The sequence below is a fragment of the Pristis pectinata genome, chromosome 1, assembly GCF_009764475.1.
Source record: "Pristis pectinata isolate sPriPec2 chromosome 1, sPriPec2.1.pri, whole genome shotgun sequence".
Taxonomy (NCBI): domain Eukaryota; kingdom Metazoa; phylum Chordata; class Chondrichthyes; order Rhinopristiformes; family Pristidae; genus Pristis; species Pristis pectinata.
This window is the reverse complement of record NC_067405.1, coordinates 124,357,928-124,370,470: the sequence shown is the minus strand read 5'-3', so window position 1 is coordinate 124,370,470 and position 12,543 is coordinate 124,357,928. Positions and strand designations below refer to the sequence as shown.

Below are 12,543 nucleotides of genomic sequence, written 5' to 3'. Positions count from 1 at the left end.
AAATTTTGATTTGCATGTTAGCAGACTCTGACTTGAATTTACAGTCTGTTTGAGAACCAAGGAAAGTAGATGAGAAATCCTTTTGCTCTGCTAGTAGAAACTAGTAGGATTATTATTGTTCTCTTTTTAAAAAATAAAAATGTTTTAATTTTGTGTGTACTTTTCATTTCAATATAGATGCTTTCTAGGCTGTTGATTGGATATTTTTAATCAAGTTTTTCACAAGTTTTACTGTAGTTCTCAAATAATAAAAAGTGTCTGTTTTTTCTGTAAATATACTGGTTGACTGTCGGCTCTGGTCTATTTATTTTGTTCCATTTAATTATAGATTCTGTTTGGTAGTTACTCCCTTGTCCATTGCCACAGGTGATTAGCCAGTAGTAAATAAACACCAGAAGCCATTTGCTTGTAAGGCTTAAAGAATCCAGGGGAAAATATTTTGTAAGATCTTTTTGCAATAGTATTTAATTGAGATTTGCATTCTCCATTCATAAGCATCACAACTCAAATCTAAATATTCCATGAAAACAGACTGAGGGATTATGGAACAGTCAGACATGGTCAATTGTTATACTCTTGACAGTAGGTGCCACAGTTTGATAAATTGTCAACTTTCTCCGTACTAATTCTCTGTACTAATCCTCCGTACTACTAAATTGATAACTCTCTCCTTACTAATCTTAATCTTACAATCAAACCCGCAGACAAGAGTGGCACTGTTGTAGTCTGGCGGACTGACCGTTACCTTGCCGAGGCCAGACGTCAACTCTCGGACACCTCTTACTTATTCCTCCAATGTGGACCTCACCAAGGAGCATCAGGCCATTGTCTTTCATGCTATCAGTAACCTCATCACCTCTGGAGCTCTCCCCTCTACAGCCTCCAAACCTCTCTTCCCCCACCCCCACCACACTGCCTGTTTCTACCTTCTACCCAAGATCCACAAACCCATCTGCCCCAGTAGGCCCATTGTTTCTGCCTGCTCCCGCCCCACTGAACTTGTGTCCTCGTAGCTTGACTCCATGTTGTCTCCCTTGATCCAGTCCATTCCCACCTACGTCTGTGACACTTCACATGCCCTTTGTTACTTCGACAACTTTCAGTTCCCTGGCCCTGATCACCTCATTTTTACTATGGATATCAAGTCCCTGTACACTTCCATCCCCATCAGGAAAGCCCTAAGGATCTCCACTTCTTTCTCAACAATAGACCCAACCAGTCCCCTTCCTCTGCCACCCTCCTCCATCTGGCAGAACTGGTACTTGCCCTCAACAGCTTCTCTTTCAGCTCCTCCCACTTTCTCCAAACCAAAGGTGTAGCCATAGGCACTTGCATAGGCCTCAGCTATGCCTAACTTTTCATCAGTTACATGGAACAGTCCATGTTCCACGCCTACACCGCTAACGCTCCTCAACTCTTTCTCCGCTACATTGACGGCTGCATTGGGGCTGCTTCCTGCACCCACGCTGAGCTAGTCGATCTGAGGGTGTCATTTATTGCATCCGGTGCAGCCTTCTCTACATCAGTGAGACCTGACACAGATTGGGTGACCGCTTCGTTGAACACTTTCACTCCGTCCGCCGCAAAGGCAAGGATCTCCCAGTGGCCAGCCACTTCAATTCCACATCCCACTCCCATACTGACATGTCTATCCACGGCCTTCTTTACTGCCATGTTGAGGCCAGATGCAGTTTGGAGGAACAACACCTTGTATTCCTGCCTTGGTAGTCTCCAACCTGCTGGCCTGAACATTGATTTCTCTAACTTCTGCTAACCCCCTCCCCTCTTGTCTTCCCTCATTCCTGTGGCCCCTCCTTCCTTCCCCTCCCCTGCCCTCATGACCAGCCCAGCTATTTCCCACCTCCTGTCCTTTTTTTCCACGTCTACTGCCCTCTCCTACTGGATTCCTCCTCCTTCAGCCCTTTGCCTTTTCTACCTATCACCTCTTGGCTTCTTGCATCGCTCTGTTTCATCCCCTCTCACTCACCCACCCACCTATCTTCCCTTCTCACCTAGACTCACCTATCACAGGCCAGCTTGTGCTCCTCCATCTCCCCACCCACCCACCCATCACCCATGACCCCCCCCCCCCCCCCCCCCGACATTTTGGCTTCTGCCCTCTTCCTTTCCAATCCTGATGAAGGGTCTCGACCTGAAATGTCAACTGTTTACTTCCCTCCATAGATGCTGCCTGAGCTGCTGAGTTCCTCCAGCATTTTGTGTGTTGATAAATTATTTTTTGTCTTTGTGCATGAGTGCTATAAGTCAGTCAAGACTTTGTAGCAAGTTTTTAATTAACAAATTTTAAATTCCAGCAAACCTGTCCATGTTTGAGCAATTTCTTTTTTTATTTTGCAATAATTTCTTCAGTTTATATTTTTTCTTAAATTTGAGCTATTAAATATGGCATTCGGTTCTTTCTCCCTTTTTGTGGAGTTAGCCATGTCAATTGTAATTCTTAAAAATCCATGTCTGTTTGGATTTTTGCAGGGACTTATCAGGGCTTCCTGCATAATAGCTAAAATTTACATGTGCAGCTATCAGTAACTTCTGCACAAGTGCAAATGTCTTGAAGTTGTGGTCAGCTGTTTGTGGAGTGCAAAGTTGTGGTGATTTTCATATCACTGAGTTGAGACTCTGCCTGAGCATCTTGCCTATGGAGTGCTTCACTGTTTGTTTCTTTGGAAGGTTATGACTGCAGGGGCCTTTTGTAAGTATTAGTTAATCATTTAAAAAAAATCAACATCAGACCTTTATAAATGTTTGAGGTTTTCCAGTTTTTTTAAAATAGCTTTTCAGTGTCCAAAACATCTTGTTTTTGACAGTTCTGACAATGTCAGGAATTATGACATAACAAACTGTCCACTTCTTATTACCTTTTTTCTGAGCAGGCCTTGTTTTGGTACTATGTGTGGTTCCATTTGTGGCAGGACCTTGCCACAAAGCACCCAGCTGGCTCACCAGCACAACTTGTTTTTGTCCAGATTGTTTCAGATAACGTACATCTTCTTTTATTTATTTGTCAGTGGTGGGTTTGGGTGACTTGCCACTGACTCCAAGTTCTGGCCTCTGATTTCTAATGGTTTAGTGTTTGGGTACATGAGTGTTTGTTGTAAATTTAGTCTTTTCTTGAATCTATAACTTGTCTTTCATGCACTTGTCTTTTTTGAATTTTTATTTTCATTTCTCTTTTTTTTAATCTGGCTTGCTCATGTATGTATCCTTGGCTAGCTAGTCTTAAATAATTTTTCCAATGAGGTCTTAATGACTCTTGCAAGTCTTTTTTGTTCTGAATAAGATTAGGTATAATCCAAATCTTTCATTTGAGTCATCTTTGTTTATTTTAAGAACCATTCCAGTAATTTATGAATGTGATAATGTTTTTACACAAATTATAGGTCTCTACCAATTAACCCTTCAGTGCCTGAAAAGATTGAACATCATATGCATTGTTCTGTGTGAATGTGAGATGATACAATCCAGTACCTGCAACCTCTAGCCCCAGCATAAGGGGATAACACAAGTGACTTTATCCTGTTACGTTTGGGGTAGCAGTTGTAATTAGATGTAGCCAGGTCCTCTGGCACTTATTTCTGGCTCATCCTTTTGGTTGAGTTTCAAATATCCTTTATGCTGTATTGTTTTTGTGATTCCCCTTTTCATTCCTACAATACAAAGCCTATGGTGTATTGCTCAACCAATCATTAATTTGCATCCAAAATGCCATTGCCTAATTACGAATAGCGACACTTGCACAAGACAGGTCACTGCCAGCTCTCACTGGTCTTTCAATACCTTCTCTTGCATCAGTTGTTTTGCCTAACTACTACCCTCTTGCAGAACACAGTTGCTACTCTACTTAGAATATGTGCATCTAACCAAAAGCTGTGAACATAGCAGTAAATGAAAAAAGTGGGAAAAGTTTAGCATTTATCTGCCTGTTGCCGACTTTAATTGATGGTTTATAATGGCAGCAGTTTTGATAAACCTATTTGAACTTGACGGTCAGTTGTTTGGTGTTTTATAATGGTAAACTGAGTCATTTGAAGATAGATTTCAAACTTTGCTGTGCCTGGTTTTTGCAACTCCAAGAATCTGTTTACTGTTCCAAATCCTTCCTTGTGTTGACAAAACCCTGTATCTTAAGGGCACTTAGGAATGGCTATTGACCTTAGCTGTGGCATCTACTTGCTATGAGGGGATATTAAAAATGGTTTCTACTTCTGTGCAGATAATGGCAGTGTGGATGTTATACTACCTGACTGTCTGGAGTCACCAACCCATTGAGCTGTTATGATGGGGTGATGGGAGGGAAGCAGCATTTTCCAACTGTCAATGGATAATGTCATGACCAATCAAACTGAAAGTAATTGCATTTTTGTAAATGTCTTTCAACTACCTGATATTCTCTGCTTCATTTTTAGGTCTTGAAAACATTCACCAGGCGTCTGATCAAGACTGGAGCTCTACTTCATAAAGATGTAGTAAATTTGACCAAATATCAAATTGTTCTTTCACGTGAGCAATTTAGAAAAAATCCTCCAGCAAACATTGTGGTAAATAGCTGCACTTCATGAATTTTAACATTTAGTAAATCTAATTTTCCTTTGCCATTTTGTAATTGTCTAGGAGCTTTAATGTAGCTACGTGGTTGACCTTTTGTGAATTGATGACTTTTATATCTTTTCCTGGCTTCTCTGTTCTGGCTTCAATATTAACAAAACAAAAGAATGTAGACTGCTGTGGTTAAAACTAGAAATTTGGCTGATTTTCCACAGTAATATTAAAGATGAAATGTGGATGTTGGAAATCTGAAACTTCAGATTAGACACCCTCCAAGAATTTTCTTGTTTGTGTGTCATGTTTCCCTACGCTACTCGGTACTTTTTGCCATTTCCTGTTTTGGTTGAGTACATTATATGGGATGCTATGCATTAATAGCTGTGTATAGGAATGATGAGGCAAAGAAAGATTTGCATTTTTGTGGTACCCTTCACAACTTCAGGGCATCTTAAAGTGTTTTGCAGAAAATTAAGTTTTTCTGAATTGTAATCCGTTGTGATGTAAGAAACATGGCAGCCAATTTGTGAATAAAAAAACCCTTATAAGCAGTAATGTGATAATGACCAAATAATTTGTCCTTTTTGATATTAATGGACAATTGATATAGTTCTACAATCTTATGCATTCCTCTGACAGAGATAGCAGAGCCTTGGTTTAATGTTTCATTTGTAAGCTTGTGTGTCCACTGCAGCATGTACCTGTGTGGAATGGCATATTCCTCACTAAGAGGCAGGGAGAGTGAGCATGGGCAGGGAACCAAAGAGTGAGCGAGAGGAATGGTCCTGATTCAATGAGGTGTATGGAAGAGTATGCCACTGGTGTTAACTTGATGAATGTGTGAAAGAGAACTGCTTGCAGGCTGAAGACTGGAACGTATGTGCAATAGACACCTAATTAATCGGGTCAAATTCTATAGTGCTACCTCATCCAGGTGTGAATGGGTATTTAAACAGCAGAAAGGAGGAAGAGGCCTTAAAAACCTTAAAAGGCCCTAAAAAGAGGCGACATGGTGGCATAGCAGTTAGCGCGAAGCTATTACAGCGCCAGCGATCGGGGTTCAATTCCCGTCGCTGTCTGTAAGGAGTTTGTACGTTCTCCCGTGTCTGCGTGGGTTTCCTCCGGGTGCTCCGGTTTCCTCCCACATTCCAAAGACATACGGGTAGGTTAATTTGGGTTTAAAATGGGCGGCGCGGACTTGTTGGGCCGGAAGGGCCTGTTACCATGCTGTAAATAAAATTTAAAAAAAAATTAAAAAAAAATCTCCATCCTCGTCACTGAGCACTAAAGGAAGGCTGAATCAGCTGACTCATTTATCTTGGCCTTCTGTGGTTCCTCATCATCACAAGATGGTCTTTCGTCAATTTGATTCACTTTGCAGTATTGAGGTTGACAGCCATTGCTTGAAAACACAAAGGCTAAGAGCCCTGACTTAGTAATAGGGACAAGTTTTGCAAAAAAATATTTGTACCATTAGGCAAGTTATTTTGGTATAGCTACAACACTGATGTGTCGTCTGGTATGTATAATTGCTTGGAGATATCTTGTTCACATACATTGGGAACCCACTGCTCTACTCTCTATACTCATGACTGTGTGGCTAAACACGGCTCAAAAGCCATCTATAAATTTGCTGATGACACCACTGTTGTTGGTAGAATCTCAGATGGCAACAAGGAGGTGTACAGGAGTGAAACAGATTGGCTGGTTGAGTGGTGTCGCGACAACAACCTCGCAATCAGTGTTAGCAGACCAAGGAATCAATTATGGACTTCAGGAAAAGGAAGTTGGGAGAACATGCACCAATCCTCATTGAGGAGTCAGCAGTGGATAGAGTGAGCATCTTGAAGGTCCTGGGTGCCAGCATCTCAGAGGATCTATCCTGGGCCCAACACATTGATGCAATCACGAAGAAGGGATGCCAGCGGCTCTACTTTGTTAGGAGTTTGAGGAGAATCTGTCTGTGATCAAAGACTATTACAAATTTCTTTAGATGTATGGCAGAGAGCATTCTGACTGGTTGCTTCACAGCCTGGTATGGAGGCTCCAATGCCCAAGATTGCAGGAGGCTGAAGAGGGTGTAGACTTAGTCAACTCCTTCACAGGCACAACCCTCCCTACCATTGAGGACATCTTCAAGAGGTGGTGCCTCAAGAAGGCGGCATTCATCACTGAGGACCCTTACCAACTGCGACGTGCCCTCTTCTCGTTATGACCATCGGGGAGGAGGTACAGGAGCCTGAAGACCCACACTCAATGATTCAGGAACGGCTTCTTCCCCTCCATCATCAGATTTCTGAAGGGTTCATGAACTACCTCGTTATTCCTTGCACTATTTATTTATTTATTGTAATTTATAGCAACTTTGTCTTTGCACTATACTGCTGCCGCAAAACAACAAATTTCATGTCATACAAGTCAACGATAATCTGATTCTGAATGTGATGGAATACTCTCCACTTGCTGCTGCAACAACACTGTATCAGGCCTGTTCCCATACACTTGATGTCTGAATTTAATTAGGAATCATGAAACTAGTGGCTTCAACATCATTCCAAAGGTAGCAAAAGCCAAACTAAGAAAGAATTTTACATCTCTTAAGTCATGTTCTTCAAGGTCTGCTGCTTGTTGGGCATGACACTAAATAACACTTCAACCATCTTGTTGTTTGAATAAATTACAAAGTGAGAGTCTCTGAGACTTTTCACTTGCATCTGCTCTCATTTCTCTTTATTAATTTTGTTTATAAAAACCTTTTTTGATCTCAACCTTGAATATATTCTCAGTGACTGAGCAACCACAATCACCTGTTTGTAGAATTCCAAAGCTTCCCAACTCTTGAGTGAAGAAATTCCTCTTGGGCTAAAGTGGCTGACCCACTAATTCTTGAGACAATACATATTGGTTCTATATCCTCTAACCAGAGGAGCAGACGCTTAAATGCAAGAATGTAATATGTTTCAAAGAGTCTACCTTTAATTCTTCTAAACTCTAGGGAATAATGGCCTTATCCGTTCAATGTTCATTGGAGTCATGAATCAGTCATTGGTCTGATTGGCATATATATTGGGTACTAAGACCACAGAAGCATAAGATGTAGCAGTTGATGAAAATAAAAAAAAAATGCCGATGTTGGAAATAGAACATAGAACCGAACAGTACAGCACAGTAACGGCCCTTCGGCTCACAATGTTATGCCTAACCATTAGTAATAAAATGCCCAACTAAACTATTCCCCTTTGCCTATGCAATGTCCATATCCTCCCATTTCCCTCACATTCATGTGCCTATCTAAGAACTTCTTGAACGCCCCTATTGTATTTGCCTCCACCACCACCCCAGGCAGCACTTTCCAGGCACCCACCACTGTTTTTTTAAAAAAAATAAAACCTTACCCCACACATCTCCTTTGAACTTCTCCCTCTCACCTTAAATTCATGCCCTCTGGTATTAGACATTTCAACCCTGGGGAAAAGATACTGGCTGTCTACTCTATCTATGCCTCTCATAATCTTGTAAACCTCTATCAGATATCCCCCCCCAACCTCTGCTGCTCCAGAGAAAACAACCAAAGTTTGTCCAACCTATCCTCATAGTACATGCCCTCTAATCCAGGCAGCATCTTGGTAAACCTCTTCTGCACCCTCTCCAAAGCCTTGACATCATCCTTCCTATAATGAGGTGACCGGAACTGAATGCAGTACACTCCAGATGTGGCCTAACTGGAGTTTTATAAAGCTGCAGCATAACTTCCTGACTCTTGAACTCATTGCCTCGACTAATGAAGGCAAGCATGCCATATGCCACCTTTACTGCCCTATCAACCTATGTAGCCACTTTCAGGGAGCTATGAACAATTTGGGGGGGGGGGGGTGGGGAGAGATAAGAAATACAAAACAAAGAAGCTGAGCCAGTTTCGCAGATGGATGACTGATACAGTGAAATCAAGTTACCCGAAGTTGTAGAATTCAATATTGAATCCAGAATACTGCAACATGTGCAGGTGGAAGGTGAGGTACTATTCCTTAAGCTAGCATTGGGCCTTGTAACAGTGCAGAAGGCCACAGACCAATCGGTCAGAGTGGGAGAGGGATGGAGAATTAAAGTGGCAGGTAACGAGAATCTGTGTTGCTCTCGTAGACTGAACGCAGGTGCTCTGCAAAGTGGTCACACAATCTGCATTTGGTTTCTCTGATGCAGATGAGACAACATTGTGAACACAGGATACAGCAAAGTAGATTAGAAGGGCAAGTGAACTGCTGCTTCACCTGAACAAACTGTTTGGGTCCCTGGATGCTGGGAAGGGGAAGAGGTAAAAGGGCAAGTTTTATATTGCCTGTGGTTGCAAGGGAACATGCTGTAAGGAAGGGAGTGGTTGGTGGTAATAGAAACGTACCAAAAGTGACCTCCAGCCTCTGTATTAATCAATACTGGAAGTGCTCACCAGGCAAGGCAGCATCTGTGGAAAGAGATAAAGTGCCAATGTTTCAGGTCTGTGACTTTTTGTCAGACGTGGGAAAGACAACAAGTTAGTTGTCAGAACCAGAGAAGATGGGAGGGATTGGTAGCTCAAGGCAATATTTCTGATGGGGTATTCCAAACCTATTAATAAGAGCAGTTACAGACACATTATGCTTTTTTGGTAATGTGTTGTTAATAGCAAGGCTGCAAGACACATTCAGCAGGCCAAACTATACAAATGGAATAAGAAAAACTGAGCCAAAATGATGAAAACCTGTTCCAGAACACTTTTTTTATTCTATTTATATTCATGGAACTGAAACCTTAACAGTTTCTGTTTCCATAGATGCTGCTTGACGTGCTGAGTATTCCCAGCATTTCTGTTTTTATTTCAGATTTCCAACATCTGCAGTATTTTCGATTTCCAGTCTGTAAGTTTCTGCAAAAGAAACCTATTGCTGAGCTCTCTCTCGTGCGCTCTCTCTCACTCTCAACTTTGAGAAGACCACAACTTGATCTCGGCTTGGTAAAGACACTCTGCAATTTAAGAAGCCAAGAAATAGGAGCAGGAGTAGTCCATTTGGCCCTTCCAGCTCGTTCTGCCACTGATTAAGACTGAACTGATCTTCTACCTAGATTCCTATAATACCAGGAAACTTGTCATTCTGTTCTGGATAAACTCAATGACTGAGCCTCTGGAGTGGAGAATTCCAAAATTTCATTAGCCCCTGTGAGAAGAAATGTCTCCTCTTTGTACTAAATGGCTTATCCTTTCATTCTGTGATTGTTACCCGAGTAAGAGGGAAACCTCCCTGCATTCAGTCGTTTGAGCCCTTTAAAAAAATTTTTAAGTCTCAGTGAAATCTTCTCTTATTCTTCAGGACTCCTGAGAAAAAAGTTCAGGTTTGTGCACCAGATGCAGGGTCTTGACCCAAATGTTGACCATCTATTTGCTTCTACAGTTGCTGTTCAACTCACTGAGTTCTTTTGGCAGTTTATTGCTCTGGTTTGTGCAATTGCCCACTATTCCTAGAAACAGTCTAGTGAATCTTTGCTACATGCCCTCAGTAACAAATATATCCTTATTTGAGTGAGGTTAACAAAACTACACAACATTCCAGATCTGGTCTCACCAAGGCTCTTTGTAATTTCAGTAAGACATCCTTAATCCATACTGAAACTTCTCATAATAAAGACCATAACTACCAAAGGATTAGTGCCTGGAAACAGACAAATATGTCCCTTGTCTTGCTATCCAAGGAGATTATGTCACCTTTGGGAAATAGCTTGATTGTCATAACTATCCTTTATGGATGTGAAATCAGAATGATTTTTATAACATCACCTCAAACAATTTAGAGGTATCATCAATGATGGAAAATCCTCTGCAGCTCTGTTTCCTTCAAAGCTAGCGTCACAAGTATGGAGACAGCGATTCTTGAACATCACTTCTGCTGGATTATTCAGGAATCCAGTCATATTCAGGAATCCAGGATTGAAAGGAAGATGGATAAACTGAAGGTAGATCTCAGGAAAACTGACACAGATGTCACGCACTAAAAAGAGCTAGCCATAAACTGATCTAAATGTCATCATAGCCTTCAGATGTAAAGAGAAATGTGTTGCCCTTGATGCTGAAAAGGAATGTAGAAAGGTAAAGAAATGCCACCTAGTACATGGCTCACCCAGATGGAAATATCTTCAGTTTCTTCTGACGTATCTGAACATGACATAGCAAAAGACTGTTGTATCACTGCATAGAAGTCACTGAAAGCCAACACAGGTGCAGAAAGTGATTAGGAAGACACAATGATTTGTTGACCTTTATCTTGAGAGGATTTGAGCACAAGAGTAAATATATCTTGCTGCAATTATGTAGATCTTTGAGACTGCACTTGCAGCAAAGGTTCACTCAGGGATGGTGGGCTTGGTGTACGAGGAGAGAGACTGAGTAGACTAGGCCTGCATGCTCCAAAGTTTAGAAGAATGAGAGGAAATCTCATTGCATTCTTACAGGGCTCAACAGGCTGAATGCAGGGAAGAAGATTCTCTTATCTGTAGAACCAGGTTGACAATCCTGGAATAAATTGTAGGCTATTTTGAACTTGGAGGAGGAGAAATTTCTTCATGCAGAGGTGGTGAAACTTGGGAATTCTTCACCCTGGAGGGCTGTGGAGATTGTTAAGTTCATTCAAAACAGAGCAATGGATTTCTGGATGTTATGGGAATCGAGATATATGTGAATAGTGCCAGAAAATAACACTGAAGTATAAGATTATTCATGATCTTCACAAAGAAGGTGCGCTAATGTCTCTAATTTTGTAGAGGCTAGGGAGGATCGGCATGTCACAGAATGCTCTAACAAACTTCTCCAGATGTACTGTTGAAAGTATCCTAACTGGTCGCATCATGGTCTGGTATGGCAATTTGAATGTGCAGGAATGTAAGAAGCTGCAGAGAGTAGTGGACTCAGCCTAATACCTCATTGGCACATCACTCCCAACCATCGTTAATATCTACATGAGGCACTACCTCAAGAAGGCAAAATCTATCATCAAAGATCCCTACCATCCGGGCCATGCCATCTTCTCGCAGCTACCATTGGGCAGGAGGTAGCTACGAGAAGCCTGAAGTCCCACACCACCAGGTTCAAGAACAGCTACTTTTCTTGAACCAACCTGCACAACCCTAATTACTACCCCAGTATAGCAGTACTATGATCACCTTGACCACTCTGCGCTACAATGGACTTTTTTTAATATTCTAATTGTGTCCTTTCTTGAAAAAAATTGCTTAAGTTATATGAATTTATATGTTTAATTCATATGAATATGGTGTATCTGATGCTATGTGCTGGTGATGCTGCTGCAAGTAAGTTTTTCATTGCACCTGTCCACACGTGTACTTGTGCATATGATAATAAACTCAACTTTGATCTTAATGAATGGTGGCAGAGGTTCGAAGAACCAAATGGTCTTCTACTGGTCCTAGTTCCAGAGAAACACAAATTCCTTTGCTTAAAGAGAGAAACTGACACAAAGTCCACAGAAACTGAATATGAAGAAATTTTTTGAGAGGTTGCATGTTGTCTTTGCCAATAGGGCAATTTTTCCCTAAAGGAATATCAGAAATATAACCATATTTATAGCAGAAGTTCAAGGTGAAATTTACTAAAATGGATAAGTAACATTAACTCGTCACCTTTCTGACTTTCTCTTGCATTTTATTTTGGTCAGGGAGTTCAACGAGGTATGGTAGAAGGAGATTATGCTGTTTGTATTAGTCTTTATCATGGATATGAACTTTTGTTACAAATGGGAATGCGATCGTTGTATACATACCTTGAAGGCATTATGGATGGGTCCAAAGGTAAGATCATGGTGAGATGAGCTCTGTGTACTGAACCAAAGGACGAAATCTATCTTATTGTCTGCATATTCAGTTTACTAGATGGATATTCATTGCATTTCATATAATGGAAAATCTTCCATTAGCTTATGAAATTTCTAGCTGTAAAATTTA

The 12,543-nt window shown here is 41.2% G+C and overlaps 1 protein-coding gene across 1 annotated transcript in view; it reads left to right on the top strand.

Annotated features, from left to right (window-relative positions):
• Positions 1 to 12,543, top strand: part of LOC127581901 (Fanconi anemia group M protein homolog) — a 129,947-nt gene that overhangs the window by 51,907 nt on the left and 65,497 nt on the right. Inside the window, 2 exon segments of the mRNA XM_052036737.1 lie at positions 4,425 to 4,556; positions 12,258 to 12,390. Coding sequence (XP_051892697.1) covers positions 4,425 to 4,556; positions 12,258 to 12,390 — 265 coding nt within the window.